The 19,464-nt window shown below is 42.1% G+C and overlaps 1 protein-coding gene across 7 annotated transcripts in view; it reads right to left on the reverse strand.

The window, feature by feature from the left end:
• LOC119979244 (myoferlin-like) overlaps positions 1-19,464 on the reverse strand; it is a 284,837-nt gene that overhangs the window by 110,853 nt on the left and 154,520 nt on the right. For 4 of the 7 annotated variants that reach the window (XM_038821180.1, XM_038821178.1, XM_038821176.1 and 1 more), the window contains 7 exons: positions 13,927-14,092; positions 13,566-13,639; positions 12,880-12,936; positions 6,445-6,453; positions 6,067-6,165; positions 3,444-3,569; positions 2,076-2,231 (listed from right to left, as the gene is read on the reverse strand). In XM_038821180.1, the coding sequence (XP_038677108.1) occupies positions 2,076-2,231; positions 3,444-3,569; positions 6,067-6,165; positions 6,445-6,453; positions 12,880-12,936; positions 13,566-13,639; positions 13,927-14,092 (687 nt within the window). Of the gene's footprint in view, positions 1-2,075; positions 2,232-3,443; positions 3,570-6,066; positions 6,166-6,444; positions 6,454-7,227; positions 7,276-12,879; positions 12,937-13,565; positions 13,640-13,926; positions 14,093-19,464 lie in introns of all 7 variants that reach the window. The other 3 variants (XM_038821182.1, XM_038821181.1, XM_038821179.1) reach the window with 2 other exon arrangements.

Raw genomic sequence — 19,464 nt, forward strand, 5'->3', positions numbered from 1 at the left:
TTAAAAACCCACATCAAAAGCATTGCCCTCATCAATCCAACTTCAAAAAATTAGTTAAATACCATTTTCCCTTAAGGAATCCATGCTGGCTCTTCCTGATCTAAATACATTTGTTCATGTGGTTATTAATTCTATCCCAAGTAATTGTTTCTCAATGCTTCCCCGAAGCAGCTGGTAACTCTGTGGACAGACTTAGGACTGTCGAGACAGAGTGAAAGATTTGGTGGAGAAAACCAATGGTGATGCCAGGCAGAAGAAAAAGGAAAGAACTGCTGTTTTAGATTAACCAATGTTTTGGAGAGGGTGGATGTTTAAGGAAACAAGGATTTCAAAAAGCGAGGGATTACAGGATCACCCAGAGGGAACCTTGCAATGAGAATTCCATTTGATTATGCTCAAATAAGCTAAGCGAAGAGGCCTCGAAGATTCAATTGACGTGATGTAGGGAGAATGGATCCTTTCAATAAATAGGAGCCTTCGACTATGAAAATGTATAAATGTGGCGTTGGGTTTTCAGTTGTGTTAAGTAGTTAAGGGGATATCTTTTCTGTCCTTTAATGTATTAGTTGCCTGTAATTAATATTCAGTCGATGTTAACAGACTTAAACATGAAAACTTGTCATGCAAATCTTTTTAAACATTGGTCACTGGGAAATTCATATCTCAAAAACAATTAGCGACCATTACCCCGCCCCGATTCTGAAAAATCCACTTTGTTAACTATTTCATTCCTTTAGGTGAACTCAGCACTCAGAAATTGGACTCGTATTTAGTTCATCCTGCCTGGTATCTTCCCTGTTCCTTACAAATTGAAAAATCAGTCCCTTAGTACCAGAAACACAGCAGAGTGACCAGTGCCTGCAAGCGGAGGTGGTGACTGATAGCCCAAATACATTTGGAAATGGGGTGTCTGGGGGAGCTGGTAAGAAGAGCTGTGGAAAGATTGCATGCTGTAAATATGCATCACCCTGCAGCTGACTATCAAATAGCTGCAATTGCAGCCATGGGTCAATACACATGCTCAATGTACACAATGCTGTCCCTTTGAGGACAACATAGGCACACAGCAAGAATCAGTGAGGAGTTACCAATGTTCAAATATTGTCATCTATTGCGTTATCCAAGTTCTACTGATAGCTCTTTCGTGAACATCTCCCCACCACATGCTAGAGAACTGGCGGACATTCAGCTTGGCTTGCTTTGGAACTGGTTTTCCATTAAGGATGGCGAACCAAGTAGTCTTGTGAAAGGAAACATTATTGAAGAAAAACAAAACCCAAGACATATTATGGTGGCTGTTAAAATTTCTGTGAGAACAAGGACACTGAACAGAGCTGCTGTGCAATACTAGAACAACCTTTTTCCGACAGTGTGCGTTGACCAGAGGTGATCCATCCGGTTCAATCCTTTATGTGCAATGTTGGGCGATCATAGCGAGTGGATGGTAAATACATTCTATGGGTCTTTATGTCCTATGGTAATGAGGGAGGCAGAAGTAGGACAAGAATGCTATTATGGTTCCTGCTCCTGATTATTGTTCTATTTCTGGTTAAATGTCAGTGCGAGGATAGGATGAAGATCAGTCAACACACTCGGTATTAAAAAAAAAGCCTTTGTGATTATATGCTAACACGAGTCAGCCCCCTTCAGGGTAGAAGATAAACTTCAAGGGATAGCATTCGGTTATGTTTTTCCTATTACATTCTATTAAAACAACAACCATATTTGCATACTAATTTTACTATACCCTGCATAAGTTTAGAAGTTCTGTTAAACCCTCAAATTAGCCAAGAGTCCTAACTATGCCTGGAAAACTGCGACAATCTCCTACTGGCCCGAGGTATCTAGTTTACAACTCCATACTTTGACGTAGATTTCCTAGCCAATCCTCTGGCAGGAATCTAGAGAAGAGGGGTGCATAAAAAAAAGGAGATTCTGGGGAAGAGGGAACAGGCAACTGGCTGCTATATTTCCCTCTTAACCCACAGCAAGCCTCTGGAAACAATTGGATACTTGTTTAAAGCCAGAAAACCCAATACGCTTGTTAAATAACGTGGCAGATACAACTTTCTTACCTTGCCATTGTTATCTTTTGGTTGCAAGTCAATGGCTCGAACAATATAAATTCGCACAAGACATTCCTGAATTCCACTATCTGGCAGTTCAGCAAACTGGCGTGGGGGCGCTTTGACATTTGGATCATCACTTAAAGGGTAAATTTTGAAGGAACCCTACAATTGAAAGTCAATTGAAATAAAAACACGTTAACTCAAATACACAATGTCATATTAAAATAAATAGAGAATAATTGGAATGTTTCTCATTTTTTTTAACAACAAGATTAAAGGCAAAAACATAAAGCAGTCTTGTACATACAGGCCATCTTTGACTGGAATTGCTAGCCTGTGGTTGTCCTGTATATAATCCAGCATTGACTCAATGGGTTAAATATTCTCCTCCTGTGCTGTAAATCTCTAAATAATCATTTGCCAGATTAATTGCCCCTCCAACATTTTCCAATTTGTCTGAAGCAGTCAATTTCTCATGTATCCTGCTTATAGGTGCTCAACCAAACATCCATTATTCATTTGTAAACCTATTCTTTAACGATTAGGTGTGATACAAAAATCAAGTCAAGACCAATCTTATTCATTGCTCCAGGTTTTGAATGTGCTTTCGCTGTACACACAGAGCCACCCAACAGAATAGCACACCTGGAATACTACCGATTCCCTCTCCAGCTTGGAGATCGTCTCAGAGACTGCATGAGCTGATGAACATTTGCCATATACTCGAAGTACCACTGTTCGAAGTACCACTGTTTAAAGTGCCAATGGAGACAGTTAGGTAGAGAAACAACAGTTAGGATCTCAGATACTACTAAGGAAGGACATGCGCCTGCAATTGTATAAAGATGAGGTCCATGTTCTTCTTGTACATCAAGTTATAGACATTGACTTCTAAGGAACTCTAAGCAGGTTGTAATGAAATTACCAGGCTTGTTGTGGCAAACGTGGCAGCAAATCCCTTTGTTCGAAGGCTTTTCCCCCTAGCCTGCAGTGAGCCCCCCCACACCACCACTGCCCCACCCAGCCCACCCCTCAGGCACGAGTTAAACACATGTGATTTGACTTGCATATTGCTCCTTTGTTATGTTATTTTGACTTTTACTGAACATATGTCCTCTCTACAAGGCAAATCTGTTTGCAGACCATTGATTTTAGTTTCATCCCTTTTGGAGTTATCCATTGATAAGAACAAATTGTGCCCCATTTTGTATGATTTAAAAGCAGGTAAACTGGAAACATTTGGTGGAGTGCATTCTCAAGTAGGACAATGCTAGTGTTCCAGTTAATGTAAAGTACAATGCAGATGTATCAGTCAGCCTTGGATAAAAGATACAGAAAATAACTGGACAAACATTTCACCGAGAAAACCATTACCTTAAATTCACCCACAACTGAAGGGTCTTCATCGTCCTCTGATTTGCCTCTGAATAATTTAAACGTGTTGCAGAAATCAGTCAGCCCTTTGAATTCAGGGACATTCTCCAGTTCTGTAGTGTACACCTGTAGGGAGGAAGGTGAAGATGACTTAAAGGGAAAGACAGACATGTACACACACACACCAAAATAAAAAGCACTTTTATCTAGTCCCACTTCACTTTTTTTGTGCCTGGAAGGGAAATTCACCTTATCTAGATGCGAGCTGGTGTGAGGCCGATTATCGGCAATAGTTAGGGCCAGGTGTAATTTGAAAATATCTAGGCGGTGTCAGCTTTAAAATCATCTCTCTCAATTACATTGATGGCTACATGTCTACAGGCAATATACAATGTCAGCTCCCTCAAATTCAAGTGAAGGCAGAGACAGACCTTTCAGAATCTTACTGGCAGGGACAAATCGGCACGACTGAAGAGTCTAGGTAACTGATATCAATTCCAATTGGAACATTTAAGCATTGGCCTGATGCGTCCGTGTGTAGTTTGCACATTCTCCGTGCGTCTGCGTGGATCTCACACCCACAACCCTAAAAAATGTGCAGGGTAGGTGAATTGGCCACTCTAAACTGTCCCTTAATTGGGGAAAAAAAAAATTGGGTACTCTAAACTTATAAAAAATAAATCAATTTAAATGGCCTGACGCACCCCCACTAGGGATTATTTGGTTATCGTGCTAGCAAAAGCTTTTAAAGTAAAGTTACAAATGCAAATTAAAATAGCCACATTAAGTCTTCACAAACTATAAATGCTTCACACAACGATAAATTCTAAGATTTTTAAAAATTGAAATTGCCAACATAAACTTGGTCATGCTCCAATTAGATCATCCGGCCAGTGGTAGCATGATGCTGCCTTACTATTACATCTCATCAGCTTGAGCTGCCGAAATACATCTTTCTGGCAATCAAATCTACTTCTCAAATTGCTGGAACCCTAATTAAAACAAAAATCAGGGGGAAAAAATAGTATGACTTGACATCCTAATTTAAAGGCAGAGTACAGATACTGGAAAGCTGAAAAAAAAATCAATAGGTTGGTAACACTCAACTGGTCATGCAGCATTTGCAGGGAGAGAAAGTTAGTGCTTCGGGTCATTGACCTTTCATCGGGACCAAGCCCAATGAGTGTTTATTGACCCGAAAATGTGAACTATTCTGTGAAATGTTTAACTAGGCACAGGGGTCAACAATGCAGGAGGCAGTCATTTAGCCTATCGTATCTGCACAAGTCCCTGGGTCAGATTACCTTTACTCAAAGCAGCAAACTGATGGAGAAGGTCACTGATCCTAAAGGGAATTTCTTCCCCCCGATTTTCATAAAGGGACTTTAATGGAGGCTAATTTTATGCCTTTATACAATTTATTTTGGCGATATGCACATTTAAGTACAAACCTCAGACACTAAAAGAAAATAGAAGTGGTATTTAGTGATTCAGGTGAAACACAAGTCAACTTGAAGATCAGAACAAAACACCATCAGATTTAAGAGTTTATTAGCAGAAAGTGAATCATTCTGTTGAGCTCAAGCTCCATGACAAATTCAAATAAGCTTAAAAGCAACCAGATAGGTGATAGAGTGTTTCAAATGCAGCTTTGTGAATATCAGAAACAGAAAATGGAGGTTAAAAAATGGTCACTGCAAAACACCCAGGAGTTCAGAACTTTTTTTTTCTAACCACCAAGAATTCTAATCCCCAAGAAATTTAAGACATTGCTTGAAAAGTAAAGTTATCAACTGTACACACAAACACTATATACATATCTGGGGTGGGATTCTCCCAGCACGGGCCGGGCCCCGATGCTGGCACGCGATTCTCCGCGGGGCCTATTTTCTTCCGCGCCGGCCCCTGAACTCCCACGCCATGTTGCATCGGAGCCAGCGCGTTGAGGGAGGCCACCGCGCATGTGTGGGTTGGCACCGGAGCCACTGCACATGCGCGGATCCTGCAGCGCACAGTTCATGCCAGAGAGGCTAGGGCGGCGTGAACCACTCCTGTAGAGGCCAGAATCGATTCTTCCAGGGGCCTGTTCATGCAGTCGTGAAACGCGACGACGTTTCCGACGGCATGGACACTCTGCCACCGAATGGGAGAAGCCTGCTGCCGAATGGGAAAATCCCGCCCTAGGTTTCTTTCAGTATCATGATCCTAATCCTGGTAGTTTTCCCTCGACACCCTGCGATCACTGTTCATTATGAGGGTATCTAAACTTGGCAGCATCGCTTGGTCTCTGTATTCCAACTGGGCGAATTGAATTTCAAAATGCAGAAACCCAGCTCACTCTGCTGAAGTGATTCCCTGCAGGGATGGAGAGAAGTGGCAAAGAGCTTCATATATGTCAATGTAGTCCCCATACCGCTGCAAATTTCACCCACTCCCCCTGGACAACACTGACAAATAAAGCATAAGCAACATGGAGCAACAAAAAGATGGGGAAATATTTTTACTGTATTAGGCTAGTGAACATATTTAAACCAATTTAATTTAAATAAAGTTTCAAAGTTTTTAAAGATAAAAGTCACGCAATGAGTGAGAACATGAAAAAAATAGCACAAAAGTACATTACCTTGAGTGTATCGTAACCTTTCTGAATATAGTTGCCACATCGTTCATGCTCTCCTATTGATGCATAAAACTTGCTCCACCAATCAATAGATTCGTCCTCCTATACATACAAGTAAAATCAGGAAATCTCCTCAACAAAATAGCTGCATTAAAGATGTCAGGACATCAAGCTGAAATATTAACGACTGTTAGCAGGCTGGGACCTTCCCTACTCATTCAAACCATTAATACAGGAAGCTTATTTGCAAGTATGGACCAAAGCTCCTCCTGCAGCAGCTGTTAATATTTCCCTTAGTATTGGTTACAATAAGGGAATAAGTTAGTGTCTTTTAAATGCAAGGTGCGCTTGAACAAGCAAAATCACAAAAATTAGACTTACCTTTACAACCTGTCCACAGCATCGATTTAAAAAGAAAATAAATACCACATTGAGAACGATGGAAAGAAAGAGAAAAATAAAGTTAGTGATCAAAACAGTGAAAGTTGTTCACCAATTTAAAACGGTTAACAGTGTTCTAGGTAGGAAAGGATAATCAGCACAATTTTCTGTTTCAGGAGAGAGGGCTTCATTAGGGATAAACCCATCATTCTAAAGAGAAGATTCCTAAAGATTGAGTTTATTACATACCTCTTCAGGAAATCACACAAAGATTGATTTCCAACTTTAATTTATATCTGTTTAGTACATTATGAGTCTCGGCTCACGATTCAATGCAAAACATCACATTAAAATTTCTGGCTTTGCTTAGTGCTGTTATTCCACTCCCCTCCCGTTCAAAATTTGGATTTTAAGATGTAGGGAGCAATAAAATATTGTAGGTCGCTGAATTGTCAAAGGTATGTAATGAACAGGTATTGGTTAGTAACACCATTATTCAACACCTAAATAGAAATTCCCTTGTATTACAGACTTATGTACTCATCATGCACGGAGCTCCATAAAGTTTTTTTTTAATGACAGGGAATGGAACAGAAATTATCAACCACTTCAGAGGGTCCAGTCACAAATCCAAAAGCTTCAAATTTTCTCCATGGGATTTAGAGACACTATCCCTTTTCATCAGCCTACACAGTATCAACTGATTGTTTTAAACCCACACAGCATTATTAACATGTGAAGGCACAGTTTTTAAATAACCACTGGACAGCGCATAGTACATACCTGGGAAGATCGAAAGGCAGCCAGTCCTGCAGAATCAGTGGGCACCGTCTTTGATTTTTTTTTTAATAATAAGAAAAGATAAGGATTTTAACAATGCTGTATAGTTTAAAGATGGCCTTTGTTCAACTTCTTGCGCCATAGGTTTAACCTGTAGTCTGTGTAGGCTAGCATAGGAGATATTGTGTGTTTTCAAAGCAAGACTGTATGTAAATGAAATTTGGGAGCAAACAATTTGCATCTGTACATCAAAAGAGAAACGGTTTTAAAGAAAAAATCTTCTTTGGTCACAATCAAACAGCAGCATCTGTCAAAAGCTAGTTTTCTGTAGGATTTTTAATATTAAAATGGAGCAGACTTTGAGGGGCTTTGTTTTACAATGTACACCGGTAATAAAAAACCCAGCTATACCACAACAGAATTTTAGTTAGAGGTCTAACATACAAAAGCAGGTTCCAACAGCATGGTAGGCAGCACCGCTGCCTTTCAGAGCCAGGAACCTGGGTTCAATTCCGGCCTTGGGTGACTGTGTCGAGTTTGTATGTTCTCCCAGTGTCTGCGTGGGTTTCCACCGACAGTCCAAAGATGTGCAGTTTAGATAGATTGGCCATGTTGGGTGGGGTTACTGTGATAGGCGGGACAGAGGCCGAGGTATGGTGCTCTTTCAGATCTTGGTGCATACTTGGATGACCCAAATGGCCATTGGATTTTGGTGCTCATTTCAAACTGGTTCACTAATGATCGACTCCCTGGCAACAGTCTGAAATTAAACCACAGCATCTGCAACCTCGGTGTTATCTTTGACCCGGAGACGAGCTTCACAAGCTGCCCATTTGCACTGCCATTACTTCACCCGTCATAAGAACAGAGGAACAAAGGAATAGGCCGTTCAGCTCAGCGAACCTGCTCCACTATTCAATATGAACATGGCCGATCATTTTTTTGTAGATTTCAATTACATTATTCTTCGAATAAAAGCCCAGTTTCCTTAATCTCCCTTCATAGGGCATTCGCACCATAGAGCAAGTCTGGTGCATCTATGTTGCAATCCCTCTATGGCAATAATATTGTTTCAAGGTTCTATATCATTGAAGCAAGATTTCACTGCTTCTGTACTCAAACCCTCCTGCGATAATGGCCAACATACCATTAGCCTTCCTCATTGCTTGCTGCACCTGCATGTTAACTTTCAATGACTTATTGATGAGGACACCCAGGTCTCGTCTCTAATTTCTCACCATTTAACAGATACTCTGCACAATCATTCCTCTCACCAAAGTGGATTACCTCACATTATATTTCATCAGCCATCTTCCTGCCCACTTGCCAAGTCTGTCCAATCATTTGGAAGTCATTTTGCACCGTCCTCAAGTCTCATTCCCACCTAGCTTGTGTCGTCCATAAAATCGGATATTACATTTGGTTCCCACATCCAAAATCATTGTTATACATGGTGAAAAGCTGGGGCGCAGGTACTGATCCTCGAGGTACCCCATTAGTCACAGCATGAGAATGACCCATTTATTCCTACCCTCTGTTTTTTTTGTCTTTTAGCCAATCCATAATCCATGCCAGTGTATTATAATTTTTCTAACCAACCTCCTGTGGGGCACTTTATCAAAAGCCTTATTAAAATCCAAGTCCATTGACTCCCCTTTATCAATTCCATGAGTAACATCCTCTAGAAGCCCAACAGGTTCATCATACATGATTTCCTGTTGACAAATCAATGTTAACTCTGCCCAGATCATGATTATCCAAGAGTCCATTTAACACATCCTCTAAATTGATTCTAGCATTTTCCCAACTGCTGATGAAAGGTCTTCAGAGGTCTTCAGTTCCCAGTTTTCTCTCTCCCTCCCTTCTTAAAATAGTGGGGTGACATTTGCTGCCTCCAAATCTGTAGTAACATTCCAGAAACTATAGAATTTTAGATGATCACCAAAGCATCCTCTTATCAACATGGTTACCCATTCTAACACTCAGATGTAGAATATCAGGCCCTTGATTTGCGGTTGTGGCATGTAGGTGGAGGTCACATGATTGGTGATTCCTGCTAGAGCTGTTTTTTTTTTTTAAATCGCCTTTTTAGCCCAGTTTTTGGTTAAGATTTGTTCGTGAGGAGCTGTGGGAAGGTTTAAGGCATTTATAGAATGTCAAAAATTGGCAAGCATAAAGGTCTGCCGCTGATGTTGTGAGGGGTGCAGCAGGAGGAAAGATGGGGGGCAGGGGGGGGGGGGGGGAAGGAAAAAGGGAGCCCATTGGGTGGAGTCGCACCCACCATGGTGGAGAAGATGACAGAGGGATGGCTGGGCAGTTCGAATTTGCTGTTGGCAAAACATCAGATGGTAATGGGCCTTGCTTAAGACATGGGTGGGAAGGACACTTGCCCCGGTGAGAGAGGAGTTGGTGACAACTTAGACGACGTGTTGGAGCAGGGGAAAAAAATGAAAGGGATGGAGGAGGCCTTGTCACGGCATAGTGACCATTTCACCTCGGTAGATGAGGAGCTGTGGAGGGTGGCATAAAGCAACAGAGGGCTGAGAGCCAAGGTGGAGGACCTGGAGAACAGATCATGAAGGCATAACCTAAAGATCGTCAGTGTGCCTGAAGGGTGGAGGGCCAGAGGCCTACAGAATACTTCGCTGATATGCTGGCGAAGCTGATGGGGGAAGGAGAGGAGCCCACCTGGTATGAGTTAGACAGGGCCCATCGGTCGCTCCAGCTGAAACTGATTATGAATGAACCACTAGAGGGCAGTGATTGTCTATACCGTGTAATAATTCTTCAAAGACTATCTTTAGGGGGCAGCACAGTGGCACAGTGGATGGCACTACTGTCTCATGGCGCCGTGGTCCCAGGTTCAATCCCGGGTCACTGTCTGTGTGGAGTTTATACATTTTCCCCATGTTTGCGTAGGTTTCGCCTCCACAGCCCAAAGATTTGCAGGGTCGGTGGATTTACCACGCTAAATTGCCCCTTAATTGGAAGAAATGATTTGGGTACTCTAAATTTATTTTAAAAATGTTTTTAAAAAAGACTATCTTTAGCCTATGTACTGTTTTACCTTCCCGAATACACATCAGTAAATTTGCCCCTAGCTTCAGACTGAACTACCCCACTTATAAATATAAAGTTCTTCAAATTATGATCACTCATTCCCAAAAGGTTCTTTAAAACAAGCTTTCTCACTGCATTATTTAGATGTAAAATAGTCTGTTTTCTTGTCGGTTCTCAACATAATGCTCTAGAAAACTATCCCTAACACGCTCCAGAAATGCATCCGTCAGAGCATTAGCATTAGTGCTCATCATGTAGACCCAGTCTAGATGTAGATTGAAGTCACCCATGATTGCCATCTCAGCTGCTGAAACCATTTTTATGCCTCTAGATTCAACTATTCCAAATCACCCCGGCTGGTGTCCCACATTCTAGCCTCTGTAAACTGGGGATTATAAAACAACTCTTGGTGCCCACGTCTTAACTCATAGCAGGTCCTGTTCCCCTATCAACCCTCCACTCATCAGATCTACACTGGCTCCCAGTCAAGCAAAACCTGGATTTAAAGATTATGATTCTAGGTTTCAAATACCTCCATGACACCACACTTCCATATTTCTGTAGTCTCCTCCAGCTCCAAACCCACCCGAGATATGTGAACGCCTCGAGTTCTGGTCTCTTGTGCACCCCTCATTTTAAATGTTCCACCAATGCTGGCCATGTCTTCGGGTGTCCAGGCCCCAAGCTGTGGAATGTCTACACCACTTTCCTCACCTTCCTTTCCCCCTTTAGGACATGCCTTAAAATACCCATGTGCAGTTCACGTAACGGTGATCAGCATTGCAAATGAAAGAAAAAAAAAACTAAAATTAAAGCATAGTTTCTACTTTTCCTCTTGATCTGCAGTGCTGTTCAAGATATCCAAGAGAAAAGTAGAATTGTTAGTATTTTAAAAAGTTGCTGATAATGCAGAAGTCAAGTCCCCACCTTAGAGCCATGCAGGCCAGAAACTGTTCTGCTTGGAGTTAACCCTCAATCCCAGCAATATGTGTACAAGTGGCCATTGCATCTTCAGATTAGGAAAAGTAAACAAAAAAGAGGTAGGTTCACCGCTTTCCTGGTTTCTATGCTCAACAGTGTTGCATTACTCAGACAGGGACAGAAATCAGGCTTAGCTGTGATATCTTTCACAGACCAGGCTGCTGACAATTAAAGTCAAGGCTTCCTACACTAAATATCCAACTGGTGTGGGTAAAAATGTTCCGCCCATCCTTTGATGACTGTCAGAATTTCAGATACATTTGTCTATGTAATTGGTGCAAGGGTTAAACGCTTGGTTTGTGTGTATGACTGCTGCGAGAATGTTTTTTTAAATTTTGACACAAGACTCTTTCATTTCCATTATATCATGCCCATTGTGTTCAGTTTAGTAAGATGATGTAGTTAATGGGAGGAGCCAGGGTATGAAGCTGTCAGGTGTTGAGGTTCAGACTTTGTATGTGGGTGGAAGACAACCAAGAAGCAGTTTCTGAAGAAACACAGCCAGGAGATTCTGCATTGTTCTGTCAGGGTTCAGGCCACACAGTCTCAAAAGACAGCAAGTATTCCCGAGTCTGCTAACTGTAATTATAAAGATTGTTACCGGAGATGGTTCTGTTCTTTGCGTGGAAGTAAAGATAGCAGTTTAGGGTTATTGTGTCACTGCGTTGCATTATTTAAGGGTAATTGTAAGCTTTTTCTTGTCTGATGTTAAAGATATTTTAATACTGTGTTAGTAATGAAGTTTGTTTCAATATAACCATAACTTTATTGTGCATGAAATCACTCCCGCAGCAATGTATCCTTTCCTCAGTCTTACAAAATCAATGTAAACCATTGGGGTTTCTGTCAAGTATCCTAGCCACAGTTGGGGTCTGTGATTATAATAACCCCTCCCCCAGATCTATAGCCCAGGTTGCCAGTGCCTTCTAGGAGAAGGGAGCAGAATGAGAAAAACGTTAAAATATAAAAATTCAATGTAGCAAACAAAAAAAAGAATGGAGGGGACAGAAAGATGTGGAATCAGATGTAAACTTCATTTAAAAGATTTCATGAACTCAAAAGCATTTTAATTTCTGACATCCAAAGAGCTTTACTGATTTACCAACAAGGGCGAGGGAGGGTCAGATGTCAGTTCATGTGAGCAAAGAACAAAATGGCTGGCCCAGAAAGATGAAGACACCTGGAGCTACTGACTGTTAAAGTTTAAGCCGTTCTAAAATATATACTGTTATATTTTTAGTATCAGCATACGCAGGATAATTTTTTTTGGCAGGGCAAAAGAGCAAACAAATACCTGCCAATTTATTTACAAACCGAAATATATTTGCAGACACAACATACTTTTTAAGATATATCAGATTACTATGTATCCCGACTCTGAATGAATGTTAAGATTGCAAGAAAATGAGCTGATTTTCACTCCATTTTAAGAAATCCATTATTTCTCCAAGAAATTGCTAGTTACTGACAGATGGCTAATTACAAGACAAATAAATGCAGCAGATGTGTAACATTCCCATAATTTCATTTAACATACAGTGGTAGAAAACCATCCAGTATAGCCACCTAAACCCTGAATATTGTAATCTCTTTGCATTCACTTTCCATACATACATGCAGTGCTGATGAAGTAGTCATTTTGACGACTGCTTTGGACAAACTATCTACAAACTGAAAATTAGAATGCATTGTGAATGTTTGATCTTGTGGGGGTTTGAAAAATGATGTTTTTACCCACGCCAGTCACTCATCCAATATTACAATACTTTTCAGAAGGTTTTCATCAGCCATAAATTATACACATTGTACACATAATGAGCCTAGCAACACAGCAAACATAATATCTGCAAAATTGAAGAAACACGTTATGCAATCCATCACTTATGAAAACAAATAGAATCCGGGCCACTACATTAAATAGAGTCCCAACTTAGGTTTGAGTTAAAAAAATCTAGAATTGGTATTCTACACACCTACTCCAATTTGTCATTGAGACACAATTTACCTTAAGCTTTCCATAGTGTCTGGGCTGAACGATATTAGTGTGTGGATTCTGTAGGATTACTGAATTTAAACAAATCATGGCCTGCATCCTACCGTTACATCAATCATTGCATCATCTGATCAATTCGCAAATAGATTTTAATTCTGAGCAAGTTACTTCCCCACAGATTATTTCAATTACTTCTTTAGCTGGGGGGGGTGGGGGATATAAAATTAATGATCTCAGGAAGTTCACTTAAACATCAAAAAGCTTTGATGGATTTTTCAGGCCACTAACAAAACAAAAAGTACATCACCTGTGATTCAAGGAGAGGCTTTTGATCGTCTTCCACATTAATGACACAATCACGAGCTTTTGAAAGTAGAGATACTGTGAAATTTATAACAAACAAATCAGATTATCAGCATTTTCAGTGAGTACAAGGTAATGCCATGGCAATATATTCAGACAGTGAATACATTCCTTCAATTATATTACACATTAAAAAATTGCTATTGCTGATAGTAGTCACCTAACAATTGCACTTCAAAAGGTGACCCACAATTAAGCACTTAGGAACTTGTGAAAGATGCGACTAATAAACCACATTTCCTCTCTATACCGAAGCTGCAATTTCTGAGATGGCAATTTCTATCAGCAGAAAATTCAGAAAATACCTTTTGACTGCATTCCAACAGTCTCTCTTTCAGCATATGGATCAATCCGAAATTCTTTCAGAGAATGAATTGTGCACTGTCCAACTACGGGCTTACGTCCAAATGGTCGGTGGTCAATTACCTTTATGACAATCGGAGGAGCGTACATTTCCTCTTTTGGAAGCAGCTAGAACGAAGATCAGAAATGACAAGAGTTTAGGTTTATTTTCAGCTCCATCCACTTAAGACAAATCTTTATTCGGCGATGATAGCCAAAATTCATTCTAGTATTTGAAATGGTCAAAAAATGGGAATATGTACAAAAGCAAATTTGTGATGGAAAACTTGCTCCACGCAATTCAATCTTCAGTGATATCCTAATTGCAGGACATTAGTTCAGATTTGTGACTCATAGATAACATTCTAACTCATCTTTACTAATGGACTAGTTGCCAAATCAGACCTTCAACCCAGCCACTAGAATAAAAGCTAATAATTCAATACATTGACTTCTTTAACAATCTTACTATACTTTATAGCAAACAACTCATTTGAGATTTTAAACACTTTCTTGAACATTTCTAAGCAATTAGATTTTTTAAGTAACTATGTCCGCTGATCAAGATGAGTCAGACGACATGGTTTTAGTTTAAGCCTTGGTCACGAGTGTGAAATTCCTCAATAATTTTATTGAAAATAAGTTTGCACCCACGTAAATGTGCCTGCTATAATGGCCAAAAGTAGCAACACCACCTCAATGGGTCTAAGCTGCCTTCTAAGAAGGGCATTATTGAGTCGGATACAGAACATGTGGCTAATGAGACAGACATTCTTACAATGTCTAGTAACCCCAAGTACAAACACAAAAGTATAACTTGAAGGAGGTCAAAAAGTGCTTCCACAGCAACAGTTTGGTTAAATGCTTTAGAATATTAATGTTGGCACAAATTATCATTTTAAACCGTGCAAGTTCCACGGGATGTCATTTTATTTAAAATAAAATGGCAATGGAAATAAGAGCTTGAAGCATTATTGGCTTGGGCCAGTTCTGCATATAAACTGGATAGGCTGTGGAGAGGCCTAAATCAATGGTGGGCAACTTGCAGCCATCAGGCTTCAGAGTGCTGCCAACAAGATATTTTGTTGAGCGTTGCTCATGCGCAGGGTTGCCAGATCCCACTGGTTTCCATCAGCTTAGTTTGAAGTGATTCACAGGTAAAGCAAGGGCATGTAAAGTGAGGTACACGCTAATTGCACACAACATGGAGAGCAGTGTACTCCCTCTGTATCAAATAAAAGTGTAGGTATTTATTTGGTGTTGACTATTTGAGGTTGATGACAGTTCTATTTATGTGAATGAACGCACTTTCTAGAACACGTTTCCCTGTACCCGAACAGGTTCCAGAGTGTGGCGACCGGGGCTTTTCACAGTAACTTCATTGCAGTGTTAATGTAAGCCTATTTGTGACAATAAAGATTATTATTAATATTCCGCATGAACTAAATGCATTCAATCTTTAATCGGAGGGTCATGGTTAGTGAACAACCCAATTTCAGTCTTGCATGACTTCTGGTGGCGGACGTGGAGTGAGTGGTCACACACAAGGCAGCTCCAGCTTGAAGCTGTGAATCAGAGCTCTTTTTCCCTGAAAACAGGAGAATTTTGACGGGAACGTGTAGCTAAGGTGTGGAGAAGCTCCCCCGGGAGTGGCATGTCTGCTAGTTATCAGGCCCAGCAGAAGGTTAAAAACCTGACCAAGGAATTGGAGGAGAGACTTGTGGCGCAGCAACAATTGGAAAGATAGTCCATGGAATTTACAGTGCAGAAGGAGGCCATTCGGCTCATCGAGTCTGCAGCAGCCCTTGGAAAGGGCACGCGACCCAAGCCCACACCTCCAACCCAGCCCCTTAACCCAGTAACCCCACCAAACCGTTTTGGACACTAAGGGAAATTTAGCATGGCCAATCCAACTAACCTGCACATCTTTGGACCGTGGGAGGAAACCGGAGCACCCGGAGGAAACCCACGCAGACAAGGGGAGAACGTGCAAACTCCACAGTGACCCAAGCCGGGAATCAAACCTGGGAACCTGGAACTGTGAAGCAACAGTGCCAACTACTGTGCTATCGTGCTGCCCCTTGGCAAAGGGAAAGGGTCGTCATATGTTGGAAAACCCCAGATGGAGCAACTGATCGTGTTTATTAAAGAGTTCCGTCAACAAAGGAAGGAGATGCAGGAAGACCGATCAAAGGCCATCGAAGGTGGAGGCACAGGGGTCGCAGGTCCGGGAGATGGAGAGAGTGATGTCTGAGTGATTGGGTGCTGGCATTGGAGACGGAGGTGGGGCTCCTGGGGGACCTTTGCAAGTCATTAAGAGCAAAGGTAGAGGCAGGAAAACAGATCGAGAAGGCAGAACCTGCGTATCGTCAGCCTACCTGAAGGTGTGGAAGGCACCAGTGCCACGAGATACATCTCGAGGATACTGGCAGGGTTGGTGGTGGAGGGGGTGCTGGACAAGGCCCCAGAGGTGTATAGAGCACACAGGTCTCTAAGGCAGAAGCCAAGAGCGGGGGAGCCACCGTGGGTGGTGATTGTGAAGCTCCACATGTTTGTGGAGAAAGAGAAGATCCTGCCATGGCCAGGGAGAAGCACAACTGCGAACGGCAGGGGAATAAAGTCCAAATATATCAGGACATTGGAGCGGAGCTGGTGAAAAGCTGTGCAGAGTTCAACAGGGCCAAGGCGGCTCCCTATCGATGGTATATCAGGTTTGGGGTGTTCTACCCGGCAAAACTGTGGGTGACTTTCGAAGGCTGGGAGTATTATTTCAAAATTCAGAGGCGGCCAATGACTTTATGAGAAAGCATAAACTGGGGAGAACTGAGGGAGGAATTGGCACAACGGAGTTTGGAGGATGTGGTAGTGTGGGGGCCAAAGGGTGGGGGAAAGAGTTTCTTTCTTCTCGGATGGGGCAAGTTCATTGTGGTGATTTTTTTTTTTAAAGGAGCATTACATTTGCAAGGGGGCAACTGCCCCCTCCCTTCTTGCCGCCTGTGGTAGTGTTCATTTTTTGGAGAAGGTGACCTGTGGCTTTGGATGTGTATTTGTTTTGGTGGGGGAGGGTGGAGGTCCATAGTGAGCCATTTACACAGATCAAGGAGGGAAGGGTGAGGGGAGGGGTAGATAGGAGGCGCCTTCAGGCAAGAGCAGCCATGCTGGCAGGTAATGCTGGTGAACGGAAGTGAGGTGGGAGAGATGGCCGCGAGGGTTGGCCAAGAGGGGGTGGGGGTTGTGACATGGCAGTGTTGGAAGAGAAGTGTGGTCAAGGATGAAGAAGGGGGCCATCTTGGACGGGCCCGGTTAAGGCGAAGTTAAAGGGGATAGAATCAGTCGGGGAAGATGGCAGACAGTAGAGTGGAATGGAGGCACAAGCCTCCAGTAAGGTTCGTAACATTGAAGCCTACTTGTGACAATAAGCGATTATTAATAACATGGAATGTGTGGGGGCTGAACAGGTCGGTAAAGAGATCTTGGATATTTGCGCACCTGAGGAGCTCGAAGGCGGGGTGGTCTTCCTGCAGGAGACACACCTCTGGGTGAGGGATCAGGTTAGGTTGAGAAAGTGATGGGTGGGTCAGATGTTTCACTCAGGATTTGACTCAAAGTCACAAGGGGTGGCCATTCTGTTGAGTAAGAAGGTGGGGTTAGTAAGTGCCATGGAAATACGGGATTGGGGTGGGAGATATGTGATGGTGAGCGAGGTGCTGGAGGGGATGCCGGTGGTGCTTGTGAATGTCTATGCACCGTAGAAACCAACTATTTTCTAATACACTTGTTAGGTAAAATATAGCTATTTAGTGTAAATATTAAGCCCCAGTTTTAAATACCCATTTTAAATTAAGGATTTCAGCCTCAGGTCATGATTAAAACACATAATTCAACAGAGACACAAAAAGCCTGACACACGCATAAGCAGTAGAGATTAAAACAACACTTTTACTGGGCAAAGATGAGAAAGCCATTGTTCTAACAAATATAATTTCAAAGACAGTTTGACACTATACTTGTGCTGTATCATTTATCAGATCAAGGACACAGCAATACCATAGGAACATCAAGTCCACAACGTGGATAATAACGAAGTCAGAAGTCCAGTTTGATAATGGCACAGAATCGCATTCCATAACAAGCACAAGTATTCAAACATCAAACATTTAAAACTAATGTTGCACATTGAAGATTGACAGCTAACCGTCAAATTAAACTCATTTGATTCTGACCCAAACCAATTAGGATGGCTGAGAGGTGTAGATAGATGGCTAAAGACTGATATGTTTTCGTATAACCGTGAGGGTCCGTACAGCCATCTTTATTCCAGAATCATTATACATTGATCTAAACTATTCGCTGTCTCTATTTTTCATACTTTCACTTTTCCACTCTTACTCTTGAAGTAAATGCAAGCTGCTTTGCCGCAAGCACAAAACCATTTCTGTATTATTGTAAAAAAGTTAAATTGTGCACAAGTTGCTTCTCTAAGTCCTTTTTGCTAGCCGGACTTATTAGAGAATAAGATTTAAGTGACTCTCAATTGTAATCAAATAGAGGCAATAAACGATCCTTATTTCCACCCGAGAAGTTTTAACTCAAATTTCTACTGAGTTTTAGTGTTGCAAGATCCTCACTAAATCCGCATGGTAGATCTCTTTCATGCACCGAATTGGGACAATGTGGTGTTTGTGAGGGGGTTGTTTGGAGCGATCCCAGACTTGCCCACATATCAATTCATTATGGAAGGGGACTTCAATTGTGAGCTGGAACCAAGGGTGGACAGGTCGAGCCCCAGGTCAATGGGAAGGCTGCAGATGGCAAAGGACCTGGGAGGGTTTATGGAAAGGATGGGTATGGTGGACCCGTGGAGATTCAAGAACACAGGGAAGAGAGAATACTCCTTCTCGAATTTGTACAATGCACAGTCCAGAATTGTTCTTTTTGTGGTGAGCTAGATCTGTTGGTAGGGGTAGAGTATGTGGGAATCACACTGAAGATTCCCTATGGCAACCCCTAGAGGTGAATTTCAGACCACGCGCCACACTGACTGGAGGTTCAACTTAATTCGGGACAATTACTTAATTAGTAGAGGCCGGGTTGGAGGTTAGACTCGGGCTGTTAATGGACAGGGGTTCTGCGATAAGGCTCGGTCGGTGATTAAGGACTGAACCAAGATGGAGAGGTATCGGCGGCCACAGGTAGTGTCGGGGAAGATAGACGAGGTGTTTAGGAAGTACTATGAGAAATTGAATAGGGCCAACCCAGGGTGCGAGGAAGGGGAAATGGGGCAGTTTTTGGATGGATTGGGGTTCCCATGGCTGGATGAGGAGAGGTGGCAAGCACTAGAGGAGCCATTAGGGTTTGAGAGAGGTGATAGAAAGCACAAGGGGGATGGTTGGGGAAGGCCCCAGGGCCGAACAGTTAGTCGGCGGAGTTTTATAAAGTGTTTGCGGCAGAGTTGGCACCACATTTACTGGGGTGTTTAATGAGGCGCTGGAGAAAGGGGA

This window comes from Scyliorhinus canicula, chromosome 16 (assembly GCF_902713615.1).
Source record: "Scyliorhinus canicula chromosome 16, sScyCan1.1, whole genome shotgun sequence".
In the NCBI taxonomy this organism is placed as follows: Eukaryota; Metazoa; Chordata; class Chondrichthyes; order Carcharhiniformes; family Scyliorhinidae; genus Scyliorhinus; species Scyliorhinus canicula.